General features: G+C 44.1%; 3 protein-coding genes and 2 long non-coding RNA genes across 8 annotated transcripts; 1 reads left to right on the plus strand and 4 right to left on the minus strand.

Annotated features, from left to right (window-relative positions):
• The first annotated feature begins 1,045 nt into the window (after window positions 1-1,045).
• LOC123113935 (alpha-ketoglutarate-dependent dioxygenase abh1-like) lies at window positions 1,046-4,264 on the plus strand. The gene is made up of 4 exons (XM_044535267.1): window positions 1,046-1,294; window positions 2,265-2,714; window positions 3,244-3,591; window positions 3,818-4,264. Exons 1-4 carry the CDS (start codon window positions 1,190-1,192, stop codon window positions 4,097-4,099), a joined length of 1,185 nt encoding a protein of 394 aa, XP_044391202.1. The 5' UTR covers window positions 1,046-1,189; the 3' UTR covers window positions 4,100-4,264.
• Window positions 4,265-6,329: 2,065 nt separating this feature from the next.
• On the minus strand, window positions 6,330-9,063 carry LOC123113936 (protein LURP-one-related 9-like). 4 transcript variants are annotated; one of them, XM_044535270.1, is made up of 3 exons: window positions 8,611-9,060; window positions 8,158-8,458; window positions 6,330-8,041 (listed from the first exon to the last, which is right to left on the minus strand). In XM_044535270.1, exon 3 carries the CDS (start codon window positions 7,229-7,231, stop codon window positions 6,698-6,700), a length of 534 nt encoding a protein of 177 aa, XP_044391205.1. In that variant the 5' UTR covers window positions 7,232-8,041; window positions 8,158-8,458; window positions 8,611-9,060; the 3' UTR covers window positions 6,330-6,697. The 4 variants fall into 4 exon arrangements, with proteins under 4 accessions (XP_044391205.1, XP_044391203.1, XP_044391204.1 ...); XM_044535268.1 differs by having other exon boundaries at window positions 8,158-8,433; window positions 8,611-9,057; XM_044535269.1 differs by having other exon boundaries at window positions 6,330-7,383; window positions 7,459-8,041; window positions 8,158-9,057.
• A 13,210-nt stretch (window positions 9,064-22,273) lies between these two features.
• LOC123117421 (uncharacterized) lies at window positions 22,274-23,533 on the minus strand. The gene is made up of 5 exons (XM_044538185.1): window positions 23,419-23,533; window positions 23,234-23,291; window positions 22,992-23,093; window positions 22,680-22,848; window positions 22,274-22,597 (listed from the first exon to the last, which is right to left on the minus strand). The coding sequence occupies exons 1-4, from the start codon at window positions 23,478-23,480 to the stop codon at window positions 22,684-22,686; spliced, it is 387 nt and encodes a 128-aa protein (XP_044394120.1). The 5' UTR covers window positions 23,481-23,533; the 3' UTR covers window positions 22,274-22,597; window positions 22,680-22,683.
• A 357-nt stretch (window positions 23,534-23,890) lies between these two features.
• LOC123117422 (uncharacterized) lies at window positions 23,891-24,660 on the minus strand. Its single transcript, XR_006457367.1, has 3 exons — window positions 24,600-24,660; window positions 24,044-24,511; window positions 23,891-23,960 (listed from the first exon to the last, which is right to left on the minus strand). It is a non-coding gene; the product is annotated as an uncharacterized lncRNA (long non-coding RNA).
• A 1,742-nt stretch (window positions 24,661-26,402) lies between these two features.
• On the minus strand, window positions 26,403-27,307 carry LOC123117423 (uncharacterized). The gene is made up of 4 exons (XR_006457368.1): window positions 27,128-27,307; window positions 26,797-26,977; window positions 26,644-26,720; window positions 26,403-26,566 (listed from the first exon to the last, which is right to left on the minus strand). It is a non-coding gene; the product is annotated as an uncharacterized lncRNA (long non-coding RNA).
• Between the last annotated feature and the right edge of the window lie 77 nt (window positions 27,308-27,384).

Consider the following 27,384-nt stretch of genomic DNA (forward strand, 5'->3'; position numbering starts at 1 on the left):
CTGTACATATAATATTTTTTAACACAGAAATATGTGAACGTAACTCTATTACTTTTTAAAGGGTTCGTAACTTTAATACTTTTTTTAGAAACTCGCAACTTTATTACTTTTTTTGTGAGATCCCTGACTTTATTACATTTTTTGAGACACCGCAACTTTATTGCTTATGTTTTACAAATTATCTCTAAAAAGTTAGCACGCGCAAAATGGGCCGTGGTATCTGCAGCCCAAGTAAGCTACACATGAGTCGTTGTGAAGTACATATAAGCTGCTTATCCATATAAAAGAACATTTTTTTGCGGGAAAAGTGTGTGTTTTATTCCTCGGTAATAGAATTACAGTATGCTAATACATCTTCAGCTACACTCTCTGGCACACGGCGCAACCAACAAGCGGTGCTACCGCTACCAATATTAGCAAGGCTATGAGCAACTCTATTTTGATGACGCTCGATTTTCCGTGGAATAAACCCATGCAACTCTAGAAGTTTCTTGATCTCTAAGATAAGATGTCCATAGGAGAACATGACTATAAGTTCTATTGGCTAGACCGTTTTCTGTTGCATAAATTGTTTGTGGGTTTGATTCCGGTGCACGCTTTTTTGTTTGTTAATTTTGGCATACATGTACAGTTCCATGGTCCTGCTTTTCCGTGAATAAAAAAATATGAGGGTATTTTGTGCAAAAAATGTGTCGCTGTGGTTGAAGTACTCCAGTAGGGACACGGCTCCTCTGCCGTGAGCTAGGTGACGTTGGGCCGCTGACATGTGGGCCAGGTTTTCCACAGGCCCACATGTCAGTGGTAGAACGGCATGCTGCCGAACGGTAGAGGATCCTCGTCCCTCCAGTAGTTCTGTTTCGTTTTCAAATTTGCTTGAACTGGCGAAGACTTCGAGGTCTTTTTTTTAGAGAATCTGGTGAAGACTCCGAGGCCAGTGGAATCCGGGCCGTCGAGTCGGTTCCGCCCCGCCCACGAACCCGCCCGCCCCGCGGCTGTTGGTTGGCGTTGGTGTTGGTGGGTCATAAATAACGGCGACCCTGTTCGCCTCGCCTCCTCCCCCCGGAGACCCAACCAAATCACTCTGCTCCGCTCTGTTGCCAACGGGCAAGTCGCCAGACGAAACCCCAAACGGCAGCGCAGCGCAGAGCAGAGCAGAGCCCCCCGCTTTTCCGCCTCCGCCACCGCGCCCATGGCAGGCGGCCGTGGCCGCGGCGCCGGAAGGAACCCGGCGCCCTCCTCCTCCTCCTCCTCCTCCTCGTCCCGGCACCGGAAGCCCCGGTCCTCGCGCGAGTTCGTACGTCCCTCCTTGCCCTAACCTTTTTTTTCCGCCTCTTCTGTTCCGTTGAACGCGAACATACGGGGGGTTTCTTTTCTTTCTGTTCGTCTTCCCGGCCCGCCGCTCCGCCGGGGCTAGGGTTTGGGGTTCGCCGCCGGCCGTGGATTGACGCGGCGACATGGCGCCGGGATCATGGGACGCGCGACGCCGCGGCATTTGTGCGGAGTGGCGGGCACGGGTCAGAACAGTGCCCGTTGCGGGTTTTGGTTTGGTACGAAATTAGGAATCTTCTCGTCTGCATCCGCATCCGCGGAAGCCGAAGTAGTAGCATCGAATTGCGTAGTTTCAGCATTGGTGCCCCTGATTGGGCCTGGAAATAGGGTCTGAATTGCTGGCTGACGGACTGTACAGGTACCACCTCTCATGTTCTTGCAGAACATCAGAGTTGTAGCCTTGTCCTGTGGATGGACGGAGCGTGTTATTTCTCGGGCTCTCTCTGTTTCTGCGCTGAAGATGGGATTTTTAGTTGTCTGCAGAGGTTTTCTGTTCTGTCTGTCGGTTGAAGTATCAGAAACTTTCTGCTTTCGAACAAATTATATACATGAATACAGTCACTTGTTATCCGAAAAACATGAACGCAGTCACCCATTTGCAGTGTGGGGTGGCCATTTGCTGGACCTGAATGAAAGAATGCGGGATCCTATGCCATTGCTTCAACTTCCATTTTGCATCGCTTTTTTCTATAATCTCTGTAGGATCGTGTGTTTGCTCGCTCAATTAAAATTGGTATTGTTTTAGACTTCTGCTTAGTCATGGATATGTCCATTAAATGGTTGTGAGCATTAACATGGTGAAATTCAATTTGATTACTTCTCAAGTTAAGTACATTATGTGTCTCATACTATTACACATTTTTGCTTTCTCTTCAGATATATCAATGTTCTCTTGTTTAATGATGACAGTTGTAAATATCAACTTTATTCTGCAGGGCCATGAAAGTCCCTTACAATCTCAAAAGGAGGGGTCGAGTTCATCTTCTCCCTCAGTCAGCAGTAAAAAATCACCGCAACAGATAGTTACACCAGTTCTACCAAAGTCTCTAGATTCACCAGTTCAACCACCAAAGTCTCTTGATTCATCACTGATGATGGCTGAACAAGTTCAACCACTGGTCCAAAGGGCTGCATCGATTCAACTATCAAAACCTCTAGACTCCAGTAGCGCTTCATGTGTCTCTGGAACTGTGGGGTCTGATTTAGGAGCTGCTCCATTTGACATATGCATGGGTAACAGCAAAGGCATTGTCATTCTCAAACATGGTCTCCTTGAGATCAATAGAGAGAAACGCCGTGCAAAGGAGCTTTCGAACATTGCTCCAGTGCAACATTTGAGACCTGGGATGGTTCTATTGAAAAACTTCTTAAAGCCAGATGATCAGGTATGCCTATATTTACACATTTTGCTCTGTGCATTATTGCATGTTAATTTGTTTAGTTTTATTCTAGCTTGGATGATTCTTATGTACCTTGCAAAAAGAAGCTGTTGTTTGAAATTATTATACATTTTGTTTTTCTTGTATTGTATGCCTTCATAATTTTGCTTGCTCATTACTGAAGTGTTACGTGTCCAGTGTCTTGTCTGCACATGCATATCATTTCTCACAATTTTGCTTGCTCATTACTGAATTGTTACGCGCCCAGTGTCTGTCTGCACACTTTGCTGCAATCTGCATAACACTTCTCACAATTTTGCGTGCTCATTACTGAAGTGTTACGCGTCCATCCAATGTCTTGTCTTCACACTTTGCTGCAACCTGTATAACACTTCTCGGAATTCTGATGGCAAAAACATATGTTTCTTTTACTGATTTGGTCATTGTGCCTCTCTTTACCATGTGTTCAAGTATGCCTGAGTCACATTTACTGCAGAAAGCATATATCAAAGCCATCTTTCGTTCCGTATCTCAGGTTAAAATTATCAAGCATTGTCGGGATCTTGGTGTTGGCCCAGGAGGATTTTATCAACCTGGGTACAGAGAAGGTGGTAAGTTAAGTCTACGGATGATGTGCTTAGGGAAGAACTGGGACCCAGATTCAGGCAAATATGGGGATATACGGCCTTTTGATGCTGCTCAACCACCAAAGATACCAGAAGAATTGACCAAGTTAGTGGAAGATGCCATTAAAGCTTCCCATGAATTCTTGGAACAAAGAGGCAAGGGTGCTACCAAACCTGCCGTAGAACTTCCTTTGTTGTCACCGGATATCTGCATTGTTAACTTCTACACCACTAGCGGGAAGTTAGGTCTTCATCAGGTACAAAAGAAAAGCTTTCTCTAATAATATGTTTCCATGCATTAGCATCATTGCTTTTCATAACTCTGCTACCAATCTATTGGATGAACTGAGCGCTGATAGATTAATTCAGTAAACATGCATTTGTAGTATAATGTCTCATACTTCCCCCTTTTTACAGTTGGATTGCTAATGCCGCTGCGCTCTTGTTTCACAAAGGGCCTAATTAATTTGTGCCACTTGACAGGACAAAGATGAAGAGGAATCTAGCATTGCCAAGGGACTGCCTGTTGTTTCCTTTTCATTGGGCGACACTGCAGAATTCTTGTATGGCGATGTCAGAGACGAGGATAAGGCCTCAAAGATTAAGCTTGAATCTGGTGATGTTTTGATATTTGGTGGTCAATCAAGGCGCATATTCCATGGAGTCTCAAGCATTACGCCGAAAAGTGCACCGCTCTGGGTGACCGACAAGGCAAATCTTCGACCTGGGCGCCTGAACCTCACATTCAGGCAGTACAAAGATTGAGACCAACCTCATATAGTAGCAGGCAAAGGGCAAAGATGAAGACGAATCTAGTCTTGCCAAGTGCCCTGTTAGCAAATGTCTGCAAGAACCACCTATATAGCTATTTGAAAACGTGTGTTCGTCACTATTATGTGTTATTTTCATGCAAAATATTGCTGCCTCTTTTAGGTGTCTCGCATCATGAGTTGAAACAGTTCAATAGGTAACTAGTACTCCATCCGTCTGGAAATACTTGTCATCAAAATGGATAAAAGAGTCGGATGGAGGGAGTACCAAACTAGATCAAACTCTTATCTTAACTTGTCCAATTCAGCCAACTGATCGGGAAGCTGGAGCAATTAGTGCCACCGCTAGGATTCGAACACACGACCTGTTGGTTGTGGCCACGACTCATTACCAGCTGAGCTGACTACTTACTATGTTTCATGTGCGGGTTAATCTGTATTTCTACCTTAGTAAATGAGAACGAGAAAAAATGACCACAACGCCTTTGATGAGGAGACAAAACCATTTGCTCCAAGTTTTTTAAAGGGCCGGTGCAACGTGTTTTGTACTCCATTTGTCTCTTTTTTGTAGTGATGAATGTTTTCTAAAGAAATAAATGTTTCACTCCTATAGAATTCGAACAACGGTCTTCTCGTTTGTCATATCTCGGTAAATTCTTTTGTAATGAGATTGATAATTATATGTACCACAAACCTGATAGCTTAGGTACAAATATCGTCGTAGGTTTTGTTTGACAAAAAGATTCCTGCCGACTGTTCGTTAGCGATAGTCACACACGCTTCGATTGTCGTCGGATGCGCATCGAACGATCCTGCGAAAGCCTCCCGAGCGCCACAGTTTCCTTTTGTTTTCTCTGTTGCATGCACGCACGCAAAAATTGGTGTGAACAAGAGAGGATTCGATCCTTGCACCACTAGTGAGCCAACTCAACTAGCCTACCACCTGACCTACGATCCCTTTCTTGAACAAAAGAAAGTAAATGGGCTATTTAACATGTCTCCTCTACTACGTATGCATAAAAACGAGTTAATTTAGTGTTCGATTTTTTCCGCGCTTAGGTACCCCGTTCCTGCTAACTTTACCGACCGGGAGGGGGGGGTGATAAAATATCCTCCGTTAACTTTCGTGTGAATAACATGGTAAGTCAAATTTCATAGACCTGATAACTTATGTACCCCGGTCCTAAAAACTTTGTCGGCGAGGGTGAGGGTGGGGGAGTTGTTGAAACATACCACGGTAACTTCTGTGCAAATAACATGATAACTCAAACATGCCGGACCTGATAACTTATGTACCCCGGTCCTGATAACTTAGTCGGCGAGGGTGAGGGTGGGGGCAAGTCGCTGAAACATGCCATGGTCACTTCTGTGCAAATAACATGATAACTCAAACATGGCGGACCTGATAACTTATGTACCCCGGTCCTGATAACTTGGTCGGCGAGGATGGGGGTGGAGCAAGTCGCTGAAACATGCCACGGTAACTTATGTGCAAATAACATGATAACTCATACATGGTAGACCTGATAACTTTGTCGGAGGGGTCGGGGTGGGGGTGTTGTTGAAACGTACGACGGTAACTTCTATGCAAATAACATGATAACTCACACATCGTAAACATGATAAATTATGTACCAGTCCTGGTAATTTTGTCGGAAGGGCCGGAGTGGGGGAGTCGTTGAAACATACCACGATAGCTTCTATGCAAATAATATGATAACTCACACATCATAGACATTAAATTATGTACCCAGTCCTGGTAACTTTGTTGGTGGGGTTGGGGTTGGGGGGGGGGAGTCACTGAAACATATCACGATAACTTCTATGCAAATAACATGATAAGTCACACATCGTAGAAATGATAAATTATGTACCAATCCTGATAACTTTATCGGCGGGGGTAGGGTGGGAGGAGTTGTTGAACCATACCACGATAACTCTTCTGCAAATAACATGATAACTCACACATCGCAGACTTGATAATTTGGCGTCTGTGGCGGGGGGGGGGGGGGGGGGGGCAACCCCGGTAATTTAAATGTAAATAGCTTGTTAATAGACACATACTAAGCTGATAACTCATATACAAACGCCATTATAATTCTTGACCTGAATTTTTATTGTTGAAAAATATACACCCGGTAATTTCTATGTAAAAAACATGATAATGTATACATCACAGATTTGATAACTAATATCTTACGTTTTAAACACCATGATATCTTTCATCCAAGGGAAAAAAGTTTTTTTAAACATTTTCATCGGTAATTTATGTGTTAAATTACCATACTTCCTTATGCCTTAACCTTCTCGTACTGTAGTTATCAGCCTTATCATGGTATAGTTATCATGTTGCTCATACCCTAATTATCATGCTGATCATGCCAAAGTTACCAAGCCAAACTTTATTTATTTTCTGATATGGCAGAAATAAGAAATGTTCAAATAACATTGTTTACCTACAGTAAACAACAATAAAAGGTGGCTTAGTTGGTTATTAGGCTCAATAGGTATTGCATTGACCTAGGTTTGAATCCTCTTTCAAGCACTTTTATTTTATTTTCATATTATGCGGCGAAAAAACAGAAAAAAACTATTAGCGATTTATTACGGTTTTTGAAAGAAGGAAAAAAATCAGTGGAAAGCGAGCGTGAAATAGCACAGTCCTTTTATTATTTCTAGCTCGTGACCTCTCTTGTTCGGCGTCGTCGAGACGTATACCCTCCAGAACCACGGTGAGGCCCAGGACGAAAGCATGGTAGACGCCTTCGTTGACACGGACGTCATACTTCGCCGGACTCAAGAATCCCCCCGAGCTTTCGATCTGGGCAACGGTGGCGCCGGCGTGGGTGATGGCGCAGTCAGTCCCGCGGTACCAGGGGCGAACGCCGACGAAGTCGCGGCGCCTCTCGCCGTCGAGGTGCACGTGGATGTCCCCCGTGTTGGTCAGCGAAGGCCGCACGACGGCGGAGAAGAGCAGGTCGTCGGAGCTCGTGCTGTCCCCCTTGAACGCCTTCCACGTCCGGCGGGCCTCGAACAGGGACGGCCGGCGCTGCACGGTGAGCACGGGGCGCGACGCGGCGTCCAGGAGGACGGAGCGGCCGAAGAGGAAGGACCCGTCCACCCGCATCACCGCCGCGCCGCTGGCGTCCGTGACGGTCAGGTCGCGGCCCCACGGCCAGCCGGTCTTGGCCACGGTGAACGCCGTCGGGCGCCGCGCGCAGAACCGCGCGGCCACCACCGAGAACTTGCCGATCGGTGGGTGCTCGTGACGTCGAGAGTCTGACACAGAGCCGCAAGAGATCGTCAGGTACACGCACACGTAGGTACTATGTGCACATGTACATACGTACGGACCTCGTACTCTCAAGGTTTCGTTCGTGTATCTGAATTCTGAGGGGTCGCTGTTTCCTTGCTGTACAAGACATTATCCCTGGCATATTTCAGTACGATGAACACGGAGCTACAAGCATAGAATGAAAAGGGCTTGGTGTTAAAAACTGCGATACTTATTGTTCTCGAAGGAAGTATGAAACTTCTCGGCGACTCAACCAAGACCGGAGAGCTTTAAGTTTTATCTTCATCTAGGTCCTCTTTGATTCGCGGGACTCTAAATACACGGGAATAGGGAAAATCTAGGAGTGAAATGTGATGGTCATCTCAATTCTAGAGGATTTTAAGTTGTTTGGTTGATGGGAGCTAATAGGCGCCGGCGCGCCGGCCCAACTTTGGGCCGGTCACACCAGGACCGCACGATAAAAGCGCTTCGTAGCCGCACGATCTTGTTTCTCCCCCCCTGCTCGTTCTTCCTACTCGGACTCTTCATGAACGAGCACACAACCGACCTCGAAGCACTCACCCTCGCGCGCTCGCCCGTCACCGCGGGTCGCCGCACTGGCCCCTGATGCTCGCCGTCGAATCTCGCCCCGACGCTTCGTCGCTGTCAAACGTAAGAAAAAAAATCTGTTGACTGTGCATTCATGATAGTAGCAAAAACAGACAACGGATGTATCAATTCGTGAACACCGTAGTAGCAAAAACAACAATGGTTGCAACCTCGAGGCATCACCGTGCTGCCGGCGACGGCCGTCCGCCACCACAGGTCGTACGTCCCAGTGAAAGAAAACCACACATCGGTGACAGCAAAAAAACACTGGTTGTAGCTTTTTCCCTCAACTGTCGTAGCTTTTCTCTTGTCCCCATTGCAGATATGAAGCTCTGCCGCTCGTCGTGATGCATCGACAGTAGCAATCCAAAGTGACGCTTCCAGCAAAAAGAAACATGACTTCCAGCAAAAAAGTGTGTTGTTCCATCATCGTAGCTCTGAAGAGCCTAGTTCGAGCAAAACAAAATGTTGCTTCAAACAAAACAAAAAATTACTGCTTCCAGAAAAAAAGTTGTTCGCAGCTTTGAAAGAAGTGTTCCAGCAAAAGAAAATGCTGCTTCCAACAAAATAAATCGATGCTTCCAGCAAAAAAATGGGCGTTGAAGCTCAGTCGCACGCCGTACCTTCCAGCAAAAAAGTCAAATGTTTCCAGCTCCTTCTCAGGCCGGTTCCAGCTCCGCCGCTTGCCGGTTGCAGCTTTGCCCCTTGCCGCTTGCAACTCCACCGTAGCCGGAGACCAGCTCCACCACTCGCCAGTTGCGCGCGGGGGTACGCCATCACCGGCGTGTGTACCCTTCCCCTGTCGCAGCACGGTCGGTGCACGACACCTACAGCTCCCCCGCTCCATCGTCTCCTCCTTCCTCGGGAGATCCGCGCGAACGTGGAGCACCCTACCATGGTTTCCTCTCACGTGGGTGGAAGGACATGGCGCGTGGTGGCCCTCCCCCGCGATTTGCCTTGGCGGGGGTAGGAGCCGGCCATGGCCGCTCGCTGATCTGGAGCAGGGGAAAGGGCCTGCCCAGGCATGCTCTAGAAGAGAAAGGAGAGAACGAGAGAACGAGAAAGAAATTGAAGGGGATAAGGTTGCTCACGAGCGGTGCGTGGTCCCACCGTCTTCACGTGTGTGTGCGCTGGCTGACTAGATGACGTGGTGTAAACTGGAGCGTTCGTCGCGAGACAATTCAACGCTGTGCGCGCGACCGGCCGAGCATTTCGTCGGTGCCCCGGCTCCAAACGTTTACCTTGATTGATTGCATCATAGAAAAAAAAAGGTCTGTCTAGAGCACTAGTTATTATACATCTAAGTGACTAAATCAAACTGAAAAGAAAAAAAAAGATACAAGCAAATGCCCGCATGAATCTTCGCTTAATTACAATGACAGAGGACTTAAATGTGCAATACTTAGACGGAAATTTGCCAGGGCACACTCACCTGCTAAGTCATGTCGCCCGCTCGTTTTGCTTTGCAATTCGTGCAGTAGTTCAATCCCGCGTGAGGGCACACTAAGTTTTTTTTTAAAAAAAAAGAGATCCATGAGCACTAGCACCCATGGCATTTTTTTAGGAAGAAGCCCACCCGGAGAGATCGTGGAAATTCGCTCACGACGAGAGCCGATCCCCGGCCTGCAAGGTAACGCCACTGCGTCCTTGCCACTGAACTACTGCCAAGTTTTAAGTTTCAACGTTTGAGTGAATGCTAGGAATCCTATAAGAAGAAGTGTGACAGTGTCCTGAATAAGAGGGTACTAACCCAGACAGCCCATTCTCCTCGGGTTGGGCCGACGAGCCCATTCGTGATCAAGATGGACTCCGGAAGCCGTGCGTAGGAGGCGACTGCCTCCCCCGAAAACTTGACATATACTCCAAGATCTCTGCCCCTGCCTAGCTCCTAGCTACCGACCTTGTAATCCTAATACCCTCCTGGCATGTATATAAGCCATAGAGTTTAGCCCGTAGAGGGGACACATCAACGCAAATCATTCACCTAACCCTAGAGTTAGACCACACATTGCGATCTTGATGTAGATCAACTTTGTACTCGATACATCTTCATCAATATAAACAAGAGCAGTACATTGGGTTTTACCTCCATCAAGGCGGCCTGAACCTCATCTTCTCCCCACAGCCTCACGGCATCAAGACGGCCTGAACCTCATCTTCTCCCCACAGCCTCACGGCGAGACAGAGGCAACAAAGATATGGCAGCAGCGTCCCAGGTGGCCATGTGGAGGGGAGTCGGATATTTGACGGGCTTGGTGTGTGTGCGCGCGGGGAGGAGTGCTGAGAGAACTCCGACGATTGGATCATTCGGGGTTTAGAGGTAGGCCGGGAGCGGCGGTTCAGGGGAGGCCAAGGCACTTAGGCGCGCCCGGTATCACAATCGAGGGTTGGCGTTAGAGGGGGTACGGGAGGAGGAAGATGACCCGGTGAGGAAGAAAGGTTCTCGGTTGTTCGATCTAGATCAAACGGTGTTGATTGATTTGACTAGATTAAAAGGAAAATCAGGCGCCCCCAAACTATCCAAAACAGACACTTTCAGTTCTGCAGCATCAGTTTCCATAGAGAGCACGTAATAAACTAAATCATATTCATATCGCATCTTTGATTAGAGGTAATATTGCATGAAAAGAACCCATAAAATTGAATTGGAACCGGCCGGCACTTCAGTTCCTGTGCCGCCAAGATTCGTCGACACGTATCTCGTCCAGAATCACGGTGAGCGCCAGGATGAAAGCACGGTCGACGCCTGGGTTGACACTAACCCTATACTCCGGCTGCTCATCGGACGGTTCGGTCGTGCGGTTGATCTTGGCGACGGCGGGGCCGTTGGCCCTGCCGAGGGAGACGGTGCACTCGCGCCCGTCCTGTCCGCCGCACACGACCACGTAGTCCACGCGCCTCTCGCTGTATCTCCGGTTGCCGCCGGCGAGGTGCACGTGGACCACGCCCCTGGAGAACACCCATGGCTGCGACACTGTGGCGAAGAGCAGCTCCTCCGGGCTCGTGCTGCCCCCTCTGAACGCCTCCCACCTCCGGGTCACCGGCAGCAGCGACGGGCAGCGCTTCACCGTCACCACCGTCTGGCACGACGCCGCGTCCAGGAGGATGGACCGCCGGGGCCAGCACCACAGCTGCCCCTCCACCCGCATCACCGCCGCGCCATCCGCGTCGTCCCTGATGCTCATGTTGCGCTCCGGCTTCTTGCTCACGGTGAACGCCGTCGCGTGCGGCGCGCAGAACCGCTCGTCTACCACCGGCCCCGTCGTCGTCGGTGCCATGGTCGTCTTTGTCGATCGGCGGGTGCTCGTGGTGAGTCGTGACCGGATCGATCGACGCCGAGAGTCGACAAAGAGCCGCCGCAGACAGGCTTAATACCAAACGAAACGACGGCCTTCCCTTGTATCGTGCACCACCCGGAAGGTTTTTTTCTTCTTAAGTTATATATATACAGGCCGAAAGATTAGTATTTCTTGTTGAACAAGACATTGCCCCTGGCATATCCATGACGTCGGTGACATTTTATTTCGTCAGAACTTCTGTGAAAAATCTTTTTGAACTTGCCAAGAGTTTAGCCCATGCATGGTTGCGCGACCAAGTTATTTTACCGGCGGCGGGATGTACCGGTGTTGGATCCACCCTTTGTCCATTTCGTCAACATCCGTCCGGCCTTTGTCTGTATAAACTAGTGATTGCAGCCCTAACTCTATACATTGGTAATACAAGTGTGTGTCCTTTTACATGCAGCAACTTTTGTCAGGGGATAGGACCTTTGCATGCATGGTATATATATTATCCTCCTCTCTCTCCCACCGCAAGACGTCCATTAAATTTTTTGGAAACAAATTGGATGATAAATATGCTTTGAATCTAAACTCTGTTTTTGGAAAAAAAATTGAATTCAGAGCGACAAGACCTTTGAAACAAGACCGGTCTTGGATATATTTTGAACAATTTGAATTTTATAGCTTTCATATTTTAGTTCTAGTTGTATTTCACAAACATCAGTTTCACACATTGAATAAACAACTTGACAATCACATTGAAATATGTTTCATGTATTTCATAAATACCAATTTCATATATTTTAAATAATCATTTGAATGTATTTGAAATAACCCATTTAACATATTTCCCCACACCAAAAAAATTGATTTCACTCTTTTAAAAAGTCAGTTAAGAAAACAAATTTCACTCGTTCCAAAAATAGATTTCACAATTTCAAAAAACACATTACACTCATTTTCAAAAGATATATTTCACTCATTTCAGAAAACACATTACACTCACTCAATTGAAATACTATACTATATTTCACTGGTTTAAAAAATTGATTTCACTTATTAAACAATATAGATCTCAAACTAGTTTAACTCATTTTAGAAAACACATTACGCTCACTCATTGTAATATTATGTTTCACTCGTTTCAAAAAATAGATTTCACCCATTCCACTAGTTTCAGAACATTGAAATAGACAGTTTCACACACTGAAATAGACAGTTTCACAGAACAATGGATATATTTTACTTTCTTCAAGTATCTTATTGCTCACATTTCACTCATTTCAGAAAACGCATTACACTCACTCAATTAAAATACTATATTTCACTTGTTAAATCTGATTACACTAATTACAAAAGATATATTTCACTCATTTCACTAGATTCAGAAAAAGTCATTACAGTCACTAAATTGAAATAACAATTTCACTTGTTTCAAAGATAGATTCCATTCATCCTTCTCACTATATTTTTTCCGAATCACATTTCACTATATTTAACGTATTTCACACCGAAATATGTGACATGTGTATAAAAAACAAATTTCACTCATCTCAAGTAAATAATTTCACACGGTTGAGAAAACATATTTCAAAATTGATTTCACTCAATGAAAATAACTAATTTCAATTATTTCAAAAACCTATTTTACTCATTTCAGAAAATCTTTCAGTCAGTTTCACGTTTCACTAGATTCAGAAAACACATCACACCCGTTTACTAAAGTTAGATTTCACTCATTTTAGAAATCATATTTCACTATATTTAACGTATTTCACACCGAAATATGTGTCACGTGTATGGAAAACAAATTTCACTCATCTAAAGAAAATAATTTCACACGGTTGAGAAAACATACTTCACTCAGTTGAGAAAACATATTTCAAAATTGATTTCACTCAATGAAAAAAAACTAATTTCAATTATTTCAAAAAACATATTTCGCTTGTTTCAGAAACCTAATTTCAGTTATTTGAAATGTTGACATTAAAACATGTTTGAAATGCATCCAAATTTGGTCTTGTACTAAAGCTCTTGGCTTCAGGAATTCAAATATATAAAATATTTCAAAAATAACAGTTGGTTTAAAAGATAGAAATGATTGAAAATCCTAAAGAGAAAATAAAAGGAAAGGATTTGTACCACGGCACCACATGCAACGTCAGGATAGACTCTCTCTCTCACCTGACATGTGTCCCATCAATCTGACATTGGTTTGACATAATGATGAATACAGCAGTCCAGAAGATGGAATACACTGATATACAAACATGTGGGCCATCGAAGCGCATGAATCACAACCAAAGCCAACGGCGGATGCGGCTCCGGTACCTCCCGCCTCCGGTAAAAAGGAGTTTGCGTCCCGCAGGTTTTAATGTGTAAATGCTATTCCAAAAATATTTAGGAAAATGATTCTGATCTACCGCCTGATCTAACGCGGAGCGTCCACCGCTTCCCTTGCTTGACACATGACCTACTGGACCACACACGTCTCTTTCATCTTCTGCAACAGCGGTGTTGTTATGGAACAAAGGCAGTGAGCGACAACTGAGCAAGTGCGCAAGTGGCCGGAGATGCTGTTGCAATTTTTGCAACATGGATCTTGTTGCAGAAAATTAAAGATGAGTAGGTTTTGTATCAAGGGTCTTGTTGCAAAAATTATAGAAAAGAAGGTTTTGCCACAAAGATTTTGTTGCAGAAATATAAAATTCTGCAACAAAAGCCCTGTTGCAGAAATAAGAAAAGAACTACGGGCAACTCCATAAACGAATTGGACGGCTCGCGAGGATTTATAGTCATATATGGTCCCCAAAGCTCATGGAGCTTGCCTACCTAACTCTTGTTGAATAATTAAGCAATATTTCTACTATTAAAAAGCATTTTTTATGAAGTTTAATCCAAAAAACAGTGATAAAGCATGATTAACATAATAGAGACGATAATCGAGTCAAGCAACAGATCGTTCAAACTCGACATGCAATAGGAAACAAAAGGGACAAACATCATGCCCACACCGATTGCTACTGCTAGTAGACCAAAAGAAAAAGAAAATGCCATGTTTAATTTTTTGCCAGGATTTGCCGTGCTCGCTAAAAAATAATCCACCCCCGTGTCAACATAAATTGCCACAAAAACCGTTCGATTTAGATGCTTAAGAACCCAACATCAGATTTTAAAATCACTGCTTCTAAAAATATTTATAATCACATGGGTCACAAAGCCCATGTAGTTCGGCCCTTTCTATAAAGTACTTACCTAACTCTAACTTATCAACACCCCAGCCCTAGGCCATTGAGGATCTCGCCACGACTGCCACTCTTACTTTGAGATTGGAACCATCAGACCACTGGAGGAGCTCGTCATCGCCAGGACAATAGAGATGTTTGTTGCCGTGCCACTTGAGGAGCTCACCATCGTCGGGCCACTGGAGGAGCTCGCCATCGCCAGGATAATAATAGAGGAGATGATCATTGCCATGCCACTTGAGGAGCTCACCATCGTCGGCCCACTTGAGGAGCTCAGCTGCTGCCGTTGGTGAGATTTGTTATGTTCCTCCCCTATGCCGCTGCTGCACTACCAGTCTACCATGCATGGCTGGGAGGTGAGGTGGTGGATGTTCTTCACAAGATCCGTCACAACGTCTTCGTCGGCCACTCTGACAAGATCTAACTAGCACGTGAGGCGGTAGATCTTCTTCCCAAGATCCGGCACAATGTCTTCGTCAACTACTTTGAGCAGACCCAACTGGGACACAAGGTGGTGTCTCTTCCTCAAAAGATCCGATGAGGTTGCATTCGCCAACTAGAGGTGGATGTCCGACACGGGCTGTAGCTGGAGATGGACCAAGGGACGCGAAAAGCATCGAGATGGACCTAGAGGGTGTGATAATCCCCAGGTGCATAGAATTATCGTACTACCTCCGTCCGAGTTTATTGGTCCCCATGGTATTTCGTGTCAAATTTTGATCATAGATTAAACTAACAAAATGTTCATTCATGTTATCAAACATTATATTTTTGAAAACTATGTTAAAATATGAATCCAATGAAATGATTTTTCTTGACATGCATTAACATTTTGTTAGTTAAATCTTTAGTCAAAATTTGGCACAAACTATAAATGGGCCCTATAAACCAGGACGGAGGTAGTACCACTTTTCAAAGTGGATGTGGAAATATATGAGTGTCAATACCTCATAGGAGGTAAAGGTAGGTTTCCTATTCGACCAAGTTATGTATGCTAATTACACAACTATATATGCAATTTATGTTTGCTTTACATAGACTCTATAAGTAAGATAGGTTTTTCATGTGCAACTCAGGGGTATTATACTATCGAAAACACTCACTATATGTTCTACGGAATCATTGGCCACTTTCCACCACTGACATAAACTAATTCAAATTGCGCATCTTTGAAAAGAACATATTTTCAGAAGAAAAGAAGAAAAAACATATTGATGAACTGATCGCAAAATAAGAGGCAGACATCTTGCATGCAAAGAGTACATAAAATTGTCGCGGAAAATTCAATTCCTGAGCTGGAGCCTCTGGACGCGTCATCAACTAGTTTCATCGAGACGTATCTCGTCCAGAATCACGGTGAGCGCCAGGATGAAAGCATGGTCCACGCCTGGGCTGACACTCACGTTATACTCCAGGCGCTGTTCCGACGTATCCTCGATCTTAGCAACGGCGGCGCCGGAGCTGCGACGGTGGACGGTGCACTCTGGCCCGCGGCACACGACAACGAACTCGCGCCGCCTGAGGCTCTCGCTGGGGTCGCGGCCGGCGAGGTGCACGTCCACCTCGCCCCAGCTGAACAGCGCAGGCCGCGGCACGGCTTCGAAGAGCAGATCCGTTGGGCTCGTGCTGGCCCCCCTGAACGCCTCCCACCTCCGGTCGTCGGGCATGAACAGGGACGGCGCGCGCCGCTGCATGGTGACCACCGTGCGGCGCGACGCAGCGTCCACGAGGCTGAAGCGGCTGCGAAAGCTCACCTTGGCCGCCTTCACCCGCATCACGACCGCATCGCCGGCGTCGTCGGTGACGGTGAAGTCGCGCCACGTCCAGCCGTTGGTGATGGTCACGGTGAACGCCGTTGCGTGCGGCGCGCAGAACCGGGCGTCCACCACCGGTTCCGTCCTCGGTGCCATTGTCGATCGCCGGGTGCTCGTGTCCGGTTCCGCGTCGAGAGTCGAGACAGAGCCGCAACAGATTTTGCCGTGGCCAACGTGCACGTACGTAGAGTACGTAACGAGGCTGGAAGGAAACCACGGGGTTCCACTGCTTGTATCGTGCATCGGAAGGGTTATTAATATTTCCTTGTCGTACAAGTCATTATCTCTCGCGTATCCATGAGGTCGCTTAGGAAACAGTAACGCATCCTACCTATATCTATTTTACGGGAAAAAAAACTTTGTATCACGAAAAGCAAGTTCATACTACAAAGCCTTTTTTCCCACTCACAAGTCACAAACAGATAAGTTTAGAATTGTTTCTCTTTGGGAAAAGATAACACCCACACATGTGGGCTTTTGCATCTCGCCCACGTGCATGGATCAACGTCCGTTTGTGTTTGCACGAATCTGGGCATGTTTTGCCAGATTTTTTATGCCACATAGGACTGGGCTGGTGTGTGGGCATTCATCCGGTCGCCCACACGTTCGTTGCACCACGTGGAGGGGCTGGTGTGTGGGCGTTTAGCAGTTCGCCCACACGCCAGTTTTCACGCACACAGAGGGGCTGGTGTGTGGTCGTTTATCAGTTCGCCCACACGCCCGTCTTCTCTCCCACATCCAAAGTTGTTAGTTGTCATGTGTTTTGCAGGGTACATGGCAACTGCCCTAGTATAAGCAGATGACAACTCTCTCTTTATCCGAACATGTTATTTTGCCATGTCTTCTTGTAGTGCTACATGGCAACTGCCTAGTGTTAGTAGGTACCTATTTTGATGACATGTGATTTCAGGTACGTATGATTTTTTTTCTTAGTCTTCACATGTACAACTAAATCCATGGTTGATTGATTTATGGAGAAGGCAGTGGGTTTACTGGTACGTACTCTGAATTTTGGATATAACTAGAAGACAGATCTGAGCAACTATTCTATTAATAAGCTGACATTCTTCCTATATATCGATCTAAATCACACTTATTTCAGTCAAGTTGGGTAGTGGGTATTTTTTTTGCATGGTAATACGTGTCTCATTTATATAGAATAAAGATCAAGTTACAAGGCACGTAAGCACCGACCATACAAGACTGAAAAGATAGGAAAATCCTATGCAAAATACCAACGTCTGTCCCTCTCCTTCGACACCACCGAAGCCGCCACCAAAGGATAAAAAGACAGATCACCTCTTCACCCAAACTCGACGCGGCTCCATCGCTGATCAACAGCTTTGCGGACCTCCAAAGTAGTTTGCCAGAAGCAAAATCATAGCCGTTGAAAGAATCAGACCGGGGCAACATGTCCCCGGACACGCCATCGAACTTCAGAACTGACACCCCCGCATGACGACGACATCGGAGGAGGAAACCAGAACTGTCAGCCTTCAACCACAGACCCAGCACAAGATTCTCCATCTTCCAGCTGTCACTTGCGTAGACAAAAGTTGGGTAGTGGGTAGCGGGGCTCTATACGTAATGAGCTAAGTAGAAAATCAGTATTAGTGCACTTGTTTTTTTTTGCTGTTCACGTGAAAGACCAGAATTACTCACTACTAGGAAAAGGCCTACTAATGGCGCGCCAGTTTTGCCTACTAATGGCGTACTACTGGTGCGCCATTAGTATCACGCCACTAGTTATTTTTACTAATGGCGCACTAGTGGTGCGCCATTAGTATTTGGTATACTAATGGCGCACCAGGCCACGGTGCGCCATTAGTATAGGCCACGGTGCGCCATTAGTATTTTTGAATTTTGAAGGCGGGAAAATAGTAGTGGCGCACCGTCTAACCCCCACCGTGCGCCATTGCTATTTTTGAATTTTGAATTTGGATCTGGATCGCGATTTTTTTGCCCATTTTTTGCTCGTTTTTTTGCACGATATTATTCCAAATTTTGTTCCCGTTTTTGGATCTTGTACGTTCTTTTGCCGTGTTCTTTTGCCGGAGAGGAGTTCGCCGGAGAGGAGGAGGAGGTGACCGTAGAGGCGCTCGCCTACATCACCGGAGAGGAGGAGGAGGTCGCCGGAGAGGAGTTCACCGGAGCATCGGAGAGGAGGAATGAGAAACCATGAGGGGATGGGAGGAGAGGAGGGAGGAGGAGCTCACCGGAGAGGAGGAAGGAGGAGCTCACCCGAGATGAGGGAGGAGGAGCTCACCGGAGAGGAGGTAGGAGAAACCGTGAGGGGAGGGGAGGGGAGGAGAGGAGAGGAGGGAGGAGGAGGTTGCCGAAGAGGAGGAGGAGGTCGCCGGAGAGGAGGAGGAGGAGGGTAATATGGTGGAGGAGAGAGGGGAAGATGGAGTGGAGGAGTGGAGGAGAGGTGGAGTGGAGGAGAAGAATGAAGAGGTAAGGAGGAGAGGACACGTCCAGCCATATATACAGCATAGTAATGGCGCACCGTGGGCAGGTGCGCCATTACAATTTTTTTTATTTTTTTTGAATTTTGAAGGCGGGAAGATACTAATGGCGCATCATGGGCAGGTGCGCCATTAGTAACTTTTTTTTGATTTATTTTGAATTTTGAAGGCGGGAAGATAGTAATGGCGCACCATGGGCAGGTGCGCCATTAGTAATTTTTTTATCTTTTTTATTTATTTTGAATTTTGAAGGCGGGAAGATAGTAATGGCGCACCATGGGCAGGTGTGCCATTAGTAAGTTTGAATTTTTTTGCCTCTCCAGATCTTAAAAGCCCCGTATCTTTTTTCTGTAACTTTTCGAGTAGATGATTTTTCATATAAAAAACTTTTTCATCCGAGTTCGTATGCAAAAGTTATGCCCATTTTTACAAATTCTGGAGAGATTTTGCAAAAAAGTCAAAAATTCATGTTTGTAAATTTTGCTAACAACTAGACCACATATCACATGGGAATCTTATTTTCTTTTATTTTTTTGACATTTCTATCATTTTTTCTTTTTTTTTGAAACTGAAAAGGCGGTCCGGGGGTGCATTTGGGGAAATGTTTGGGCCAAATTACTAATGGCACACCGTGGGATGTGGTGCACCATTAGTATTTGCACACTAATGGCGCACCAACACATGGTGCGCCATTAGTATTTAGTAATGGCGCATCACATGTAATGTGCGTCATTAGTGTCCATCCCATCTATAGTCCTTTTCCTAGTAGTGACTTGTTGATGTTATTTTGCGTGCAACCCAATTAGTGTAAGGCTGCTACAGAATTTCACTACTGAGAATTTGTGACATATACTGTAGCATATAGGAACCATCAAAGCATATTGTGTTAAGGGATGAATTAACAAGATTGTTGATAATTATTTTGCAGTGGAATGGATTCGTACCCACCCGGCGGTTTCTTAAGTTATTTTAAAAATTCGTCGATTCCTGCTATTTCACTGTAAACTTCTCATCAGCCACACATGCCACACAACATCAATGTTGGTGGTGGTCATCCCTCATATGCTCCAGTCATGGCACCACATCCATCAATGGCCAAAAGCAGCCCTCCCCCTTCTGATGGCATGATTGCTGATAATGTTGAAGTCTATAGGACTGATAAGCATTTAACATGGACAAAAGAAGAGGACAAAAGTCTATAGGTGCTCACATCCTTTATATGGATCTTATCGAATGAGTACTTGTTAACATTGGTACCATTTTCTTCAGATTTTCTTTGGGGGTCTTCTGATTGATTTGGAAGGAAGAATTCTTGGTATGAATTTCATAGATGAGAATGAAACTCCCTTTTTGCCCGTCCAGATTGTTGGGAGATGCCTGAAACACTTCAGAAAGTTTGGGTATGTTTTTCTTTTCCTTTGCTCTTGAACTTCTAACAGGATGATGTAGTTCGTAATACATGGGTTGCTCACTCATTTCTGAAGACCAAAACTATATAATCTGATTACCTATTTTACTGTAGAGTAGTACTTCCTCCGTCCCATAATATAAGACGTTTTTTGATACTACACTAGAGGCAAAAAACGTCTTACATTATGAGACGAAGTAGGAGTAGTACTATATAGCTGAATGTATTCCATTTTATGAAACCGTTATTTTATTTTATTTTGAAAGTGAAGGTATATTCCATTTTACATTGATAGAATATAGAGAAAATGAATTTTTGTCATGAGCACAGGCGAATCAAACAACCATTGCTTGGAATAAGGGGCCAGGCGCTTCACATGTTGGAGTTAAAGGACTTGGAGAAAATATGCGCCTAGTGGAGCTCGAGTCGCAGGGATATCTGCCGCCATCAAACGAAGTTTGGCGTCGAGCGGGGCTGGTCTCTGTAGATGGGATTGGCAAAGCGGAGCCTGTTCCCACGCCGAAGAGGCTTGAACGGGTGTGCTTAGTCCCGTACCTCTTGAGAGGTTTGTCTTTCCCAATCCATCCTTTCCTGCATTGTTAAACTTCTACGGCATCCAGCTTCATCACCTCACCCCTGCTTCGATCCTGCACATTGCCGGATACGCCGCCCTGTGTGAGATGTATCTGGGAATCGAGCCGCATTTTCAGTTGTGGCAGAAATATTTCTGCCTTGTTCCTCAGACCAGGAGCGAGGCTGTCCATGAGGTCGGAGGGGCTGTAGTGTGGAAGATCGCCAACCAGGGCTATCCAGAGGGATCACCCAAGGAGGATCCTGAATTTTGGACCTTTGAATGGTTTTATATTCACAACGTTTCCCTGTATGATCCAACTCGTCAGGGGCTCCCGTCGTATTCTTCGGAGCCACCAGTAAAGCGGCGTACTGGGCGCACAAAGGGCGGCGAAGAGAGCCCCCAAGTGGCTATGCTCGGCAACCGAGTTCGACTTTTCACGGAGCAGGGCCTGACAATGCCTGAAGTAACTGCCACTTTTCTCCTTTGCCGGGTCCAACCGCCGCAACAGCGATATCATCCCATTTGGGAATTTAACGGAGAGGACGACTCCACCCAAGCCATTACTATGCCTTTTGCCGATCGAAAAGCTCTGGCGGCCGTACTTGCCGATTTTTACCATGGAGACGAGCAGGCCTTTGCAACCATGAAGCTACGGGAAGGGTATAGTGCCAACACATCCATTGCGCTCCTAAGGGTGATCCTTCTTCGGAATACGCCTCTACTTTATGTGTCCAAAAACTGATCTTTTAATAAGCAGTATTAAATCAAGAGTAACAATTCTAGCGTTAGTATCTAAGTATCACACTGCCTCCATGATCTTTGATATTCCAAATTGTTTTAGTATCAAAGGACATCTTGGAGCTGAAAGAATTGTTTCAAGAACGACCGTATGTTGAAGATATTATGATATCTAAAACAATGTCCGGTTGCAATGTGATAGAGTATAATTTAGTAAGATACATGTTCTCATACTGTACGAAAATATGTGACGGTTCGAGATGCTAGGCATCCTAATCTCCCAAAAGGTTTTGGTAGCTAACATTATACTTGTGATTCGTCCCTATGAGCTATAGTAGCTTGATCATGAAAGATGTAGGTAAAGTGTTAACTACATTAAAAGATTACTAAATAACAGAACTCGGAAAACCGACAATCATTTGATGATGGTGAACCTCAAAAGTGCAAAGTCCAAAGGTTTTAGTGCTTGACTAACACACTTTTGGACTATGTGTCATGCGTATGGCGCCACTATTGATGTTGATAGAATATTCTAAAAACAGAAATGCTGAAAAAGGATCTGGAAAATATTTTGGCAGAAAATAAAAAACTGGAATTGTCCAGCTCGGATATATAGAAGATACACACATTATGGGTGTATTCATTGCTTGCTAAACAATGTGGTTCTTGGGTATTGGATACTGGATTGGTTGGTATGAAGTTTCATAACAACACAATACAAGTTGTGGATGGTCATGCCAGTACCAATTTTAGGATGGTAATTTCAAGAATCAGAAGTTCGGGGTTCAATTCCCACTACCCCGCAAAACTCAAGATTTAAGACAGACATCACAAGTTGGAAGACGTACAGCCAACCACAAGTTACAGCACATAGATCCAGAGTTCCCAACAAATAGAAACCTGAGTTACTAGCACCAAGCTAAGCGACGATAAAGGTTAAGTGTAACACTTTCGAAGAGCACATGTTCCAAAATATGGGATAGCAAAAGTATCATTTCCGTGCTTCTACGAGCCAGATACAGCTTATGCACATGGATCAGCTTCAGGAAAGATGTTTACTCCTTGATCAACAGTTAGACCATCAGCTTCACCAGCTCGCACAAACATAGTGAATAATTAGTTCTACTCCATGATTGATGATTAAGTTATGCTGCAGTTATCACTTACAGTCCTAGGCATGGAAAGTATGTCCAAACTTCTGCACCACAGTATAATGTCTTCCACATTGGCAAGTTCCTACTGGTTTGTACCTCAGATGATACTGCTCAATCAATTTGACCAGTTCTTGTCGCAATGCAGCAGCACTTTCGGGTGGATACCAATCCCTATTTATGCCCTACAAAAGGGGGATTAGACAAATGAGCCATGAGCATATGCACTGTAGGATCTCCCCCCATACAATTTTCATCAAGAAATAAAAAACTAGAACATGTAATGACTTGGTGACTATTATGCTGAAAGCGGCCCAACACACAAAACCTTAACAATGTCTTCCAACTGAGCTGCATGGACACATGTAATGACTTGCTGAATATTATAACAAGAAAATAAGGCATAGTCGGCTTCCTCCTGCTGTGAAACCTGGCAGTAAAAGGTAAGATTGTAAGACTAATAACAATATCGAACAGAATAACAAACCATCAAGCAAATAATTTTGAATTTTCAAATGCAAGGAAGGAGAGCTGCCCATTCTATTGAGGAAGCTGAATGAAAGTACTTACCTCAACTACATCCCTCTTGATTTCTTGGCCGTCGCCACCCAACACATTTGTTACAAAGCTGTCAATAATATACTAGGTTTCAGAGTGTACCACAAAAATGTACACTATAGATGCAAATTTGTTTTGACTTAGCATACAACACATAGTGCAGCCGCTAAACGTTCCTAACTTTTGGGAATAGTTACCTTTCAGCAATATCAAAAACACAGTCTGAGTTGTCCTTTTCCAGTGAATCCATCAAGTACATGGTGGTAGTTGCACTCTTTCCACTGGAAGGCCTATATATGACAATCAGGCCCCAGTGTTATCTAATCAATTGGGAACATAAGAGAAGAACTTGATCAGCAAGATAGTATTCTCAAAATGCTAACTGACAGTGGTCATTGCTGTAATACATGATAGTTAATTTTTAACAAAATAGAGAACAAAATTTCTTACCTCGAGGATTCAAACACAAAGAGAAATAGGTACTTGATGCGATCTAGGGCTACCCCTCTCCTCTGAAGTGCAGATTTTAACCATGATTTCTGCTTAGGAAGAAACCAAGATATATTAGGCAAGAAATAGTTAGTGACAGGGAGGCAATAGAGCTTGGAAATTTATGAATGTTACCAATTTCTCAAAATCCTTTGTAACTAGCTTGGACCAGAAAAATAGGCTGCAAACATCATACTGTTGCAATATTTCACTTGGCAAATCAAGAGATGGGAAAATTCCATTGAAATGTCTACAAGAGGTAAATAAATAAGATGTTAAAAAGGGAACAAACAGGAACCTAGAAACGTTGCATCCCAAAAGAGCGATACTTACCCAGTGTACATTTCAAGAACTCTGTCAGTGACAAAGCCCCCTTCTAAGGAATAAAAGTCAGAATAGTAAAGACTGGCATTGGAATCCTGGTAATCATCGCCGGCAGGATATTCATGTCAGGCCCACTCTTTTTGGAACCTTAATTGGTTAACTGGACTAAGTCACTGCTTACATTCACTTTGCGACGACACTTCGACAATTTTTTCTTGTTGATTCCCATGCAATCATTGATAGCTCGATCGATTGGCTTGAGCACATCAAGGGATTTAACCATTGGTTTCGCAAAAGCTACTATATTATCGGAGTATTCTACATCAAAGCATGGGATGTCACTTTTTCAAGAACCTCATAGGGCAAGTTGTACTCCTCTAGCAACTCCTTCAACTCTTTCAGAATTGCAGCTTTCCTCTCCGGTATAAATTCAAATGCCTTTTTATATTGGTTCTGGAAGCAATGAAGATTCTGCAGCTGAACAAGTAGAAAATATTAGTATTTTAAATATGCTGAAATAAAGACAAAAGAATATAGAAGAGGACAATTTTTTTATTTGACTTACCTACTGTTTTAAGCCTTCAAATTTTTCAACCTCACTACCCTTTTCTTTACTGTTTACATCGACCTCTAAAGGTGTCCAATGTTATTATCAACCTCATCGTCAAAAACATCATCTTCAGTACCTTTGCCCAGTTTGTAATTTGTTTCCATATTATAAACCTTTTCTGCTGCATAACAACTATCCTCGAGTTTCTTGATCTGCAAAAAATCTAGCATTTCACATATGCCGATATGAAGGCAAAAAATGTTGAGTATGTAAGTCAGCACTCACAGGTACAGTGTCATATTGGCCCGCATATTCCTTTATGAATTTGAAATGGCAATCCTCTATATGTTGTATCCGTGGGAAACCATCAGCGGGTATCCATGGGAGAGCATGATTGTGCAGTTTAGCCAGATCTACCATGTCAAGGAAAATAATCTGTAGAGAAACATATAAAAACGTATGTAAGTTAAAAAAATATTGGTAAGTAAAATCAAGGCAACACGAATCATTTAGAGGTTATTAGGTTGCTTACATACAGCAACACTGCAGATCCAATCAGATTTTTCGACCCATTTCTCAGATCTTTGATGCCCTTTACCAGTAATTTGACAGTTAATTCAGTGAAGTTCCATGCCACTGTTTTATCAATATCTTCCACCATTTTCATTAACCTTGAATCTATAACTGACTGAGAACAAGGGGCCAAGAGCCAAGCCAGTATGGCATACATATATACTTTGCATGTGTGTTTCCTCTTGTTCCCGCAGTCACGGAGTTGCTCATAGAAACTTTCCACATTCTTAACTGGAATATTCAATCCCCTTTTGCACTTTGAACTATGTTTTCTATTACCAGAATTTTCAATCGGAAATGTTTTCCCTTTGTTCATTACACCATACCCCTTAGCTGCAGCCTCAAATAAGTCAATCTAAACAGGGTCATCCTCGGGCCCCAATCTTAATGTGTAGTTGTCAGTGTTAACTTTGTTTAACAGAAAGGTAGTCAGACTATCAGGTGGTTTGGTCATGATGAGAAACAGAAAAGAGCGACCAGAAGACTAAAATTAGGCAACACCTTATTGGTAAAATTCACAACCAAACCAGCTGATAGTCTGACAACCTTTTTGGTAACAGAGTTAACACTGACAACTACACATTAAGATTGGGACCCAAGGATGACCTGTTGGCATTGACTTATTTGAGGCTGCAGCTAAGGGGTATGGTGTAATGAACAAATGGAAAACATTTTCGATTGAAAAATTTGGTGATAGCAAACATAGTTCCAAGTGCAAGAGGGAATTGGATATTCCAGTTAAGAACATGAAAAGTTTTTATGAGCAATTCTGTGACGCAGGAACAAGAGGAAGCGCACCTACAAACTATATATGTATGTCATACTGGCTTGGCTCTTGGCCCCCTGTTCTCAGTCAGTTATAGATCTAAGGTTAATGAAAATGGTGGAAGATATTGATAAAATAGTGGAATGGAACTTGACTGAATTAACTGTCAAATTACTGGTAAAGGGCATCAAAGATCAAAGAAATAGGTCAAAGATCTAATTGGATCTCCAGTGTTGTTGTATGTATGTAACTTAATAACCTCTAAATGTTTCAAATTGGCCTGAATTTTACTTACCAATATTTTGTCAACTTATATACATTTTCACATTTTTCTCTACAGATTATTTTCCTTGACATGGTAGATCCGGCTAAACTGCCCAATCATGCTCTCCCATAGATATATACCCGCTGATGGTTTCCCATGGATATAGCATATAGACGATCGCCATTTCAAATTCATAAAGGCATATGTGGGCCAATATGCCGCAAATTTTTCACTGATGGTCTTAATCTGACCACCGCTTATCTTATTATCATTGGCATGCAAGGCAGTGACCTGGGTTTTTTGCTCACTATCGAGGAAAAGAATTATGCCTTCTTGTTTTTGAGTGTTAGGATCTTCTTCAGTGATAGCACAAAATAGCTGCAAAAACTAACATGTATTAGAATGTTGATGTATTATCATTGAGTGTATTATGAGTAGAATACTGGACTACTTACGAATCTCTGCTCTACCCTCCATCTTTTTTGCTGCTCCAGATCTCTTTCTTAATCACTTGCACAAATTCTTCATCCAACTGCACTCAAAAATAATTTGCTATCAGACCAGCTTTTAACTGACAACCAAGGCTATGTTTCTTGCACAAAATTTACCTGATGTTGTGGTTGGATAATTATTCTTTTTTTATTATTGCCGTTCTTGTTATCATCCTGCTTGAGGCATTCAACAAAAACACCCAGAAGATTCGGGGCACTCTTAGGATCCTCTATACACTTCAGCAGCTGAGCCCCCGTCATGATAGTCCCACCCAAATTTAACACTTCATCACCATTGCTTCACCAATTAAAAACAATATATGAGTTTACTGATAAAACTAAACAGGCGAACCCCTGTCTCACCGAATGCAATGCCTAGGCTGTCAATACAAACATCTAACGGAGCCTAGCAGAGTCAAAAGTTCAGTGAATAAATGAATAAACTTACTATTTCTCTTTGAGAAGTTTACAGATCTCCTCACAGTCTGTAGCAGGCAATAATTCCTTTACCCCAAAAGTAACGGGAGACACCGCTTTGGCGGAAAAGTTCCTCTTCCTCTTGTCATGTCTCTCTTTTGGTGTCATTACTGTTGTATTCTTATCAGCAGTATTCTTATCAGCACTCCTATTCCAGCAATGTTTCCTTGCTGGTGTCCTTGCTATTGTATCAGCAATATTCTTATCAGCACTCTTCTTACCACCTTC

The sequence above is a fragment of the Triticum aestivum genome, chromosome 5B, assembly GCF_018294505.1.
Source record: "Triticum aestivum cultivar Chinese Spring chromosome 5B, IWGSC CS RefSeq v2.1, whole genome shotgun sequence".
Classification (NCBI taxonomy): Eukaryota; Viridiplantae; Streptophyta; class Magnoliopsida; order Poales; family Poaceae; genus Triticum; species Triticum aestivum.

Excerpts from the sequence above, each read along its gene's own strand:
- LOC123113935 (XM_044535267.1), top strand. The coding sequence starts at position 1,190 with ATGGCAGGCGGCCGTGGCCGCGGCGCCGGAAGGAACCCGGCGCCCTCC. Across the intron at positions 2,715-3,243 it reads TCTTAAAGCCAGATGATCAG|GTTAAAATTATCAAGCATTG; the intron begins GTATGCCTATAT and ends TCCGTATCTCAG. Across the intron at positions 3,592-3,817 it reads GGAAGTTAGGTCTTCATCAG|GACAAAGATGAAGAGGAATC; the intron begins GTACAAAAGAAA and ends GCCACTTGACAG.
- LOC123113936 (XM_044535271.1), bottom strand. The coding sequence starts at position 7,231 with ATGCGGGTGGACGGGTCCTTCCTCTTCGGCCGCTCCGTCCTCCTGGAC.
- LOC123117421 (XM_044538185.1), bottom strand. The coding sequence starts at position 23,480 with ATGTACTTGATGGATTCACTGGAAAAGGACAACTCAGACTGTGTTTTT. Across the intron at positions 23,292-23,418 it reads GTTTTTGATATTGCTGAAAG|CTTTGTAACAAATGTGTTGG; the intron begins GTAACTATTCCC and ends TATTATTGACAG. Across the intron at positions 22,849-22,991 it reads AGTTGGAAGACATTGTTAAG|GGCATAAATAGGGATTGGTA; the intron begins GTTTTGTGTGTT and ends CCCCTTTTGTAG.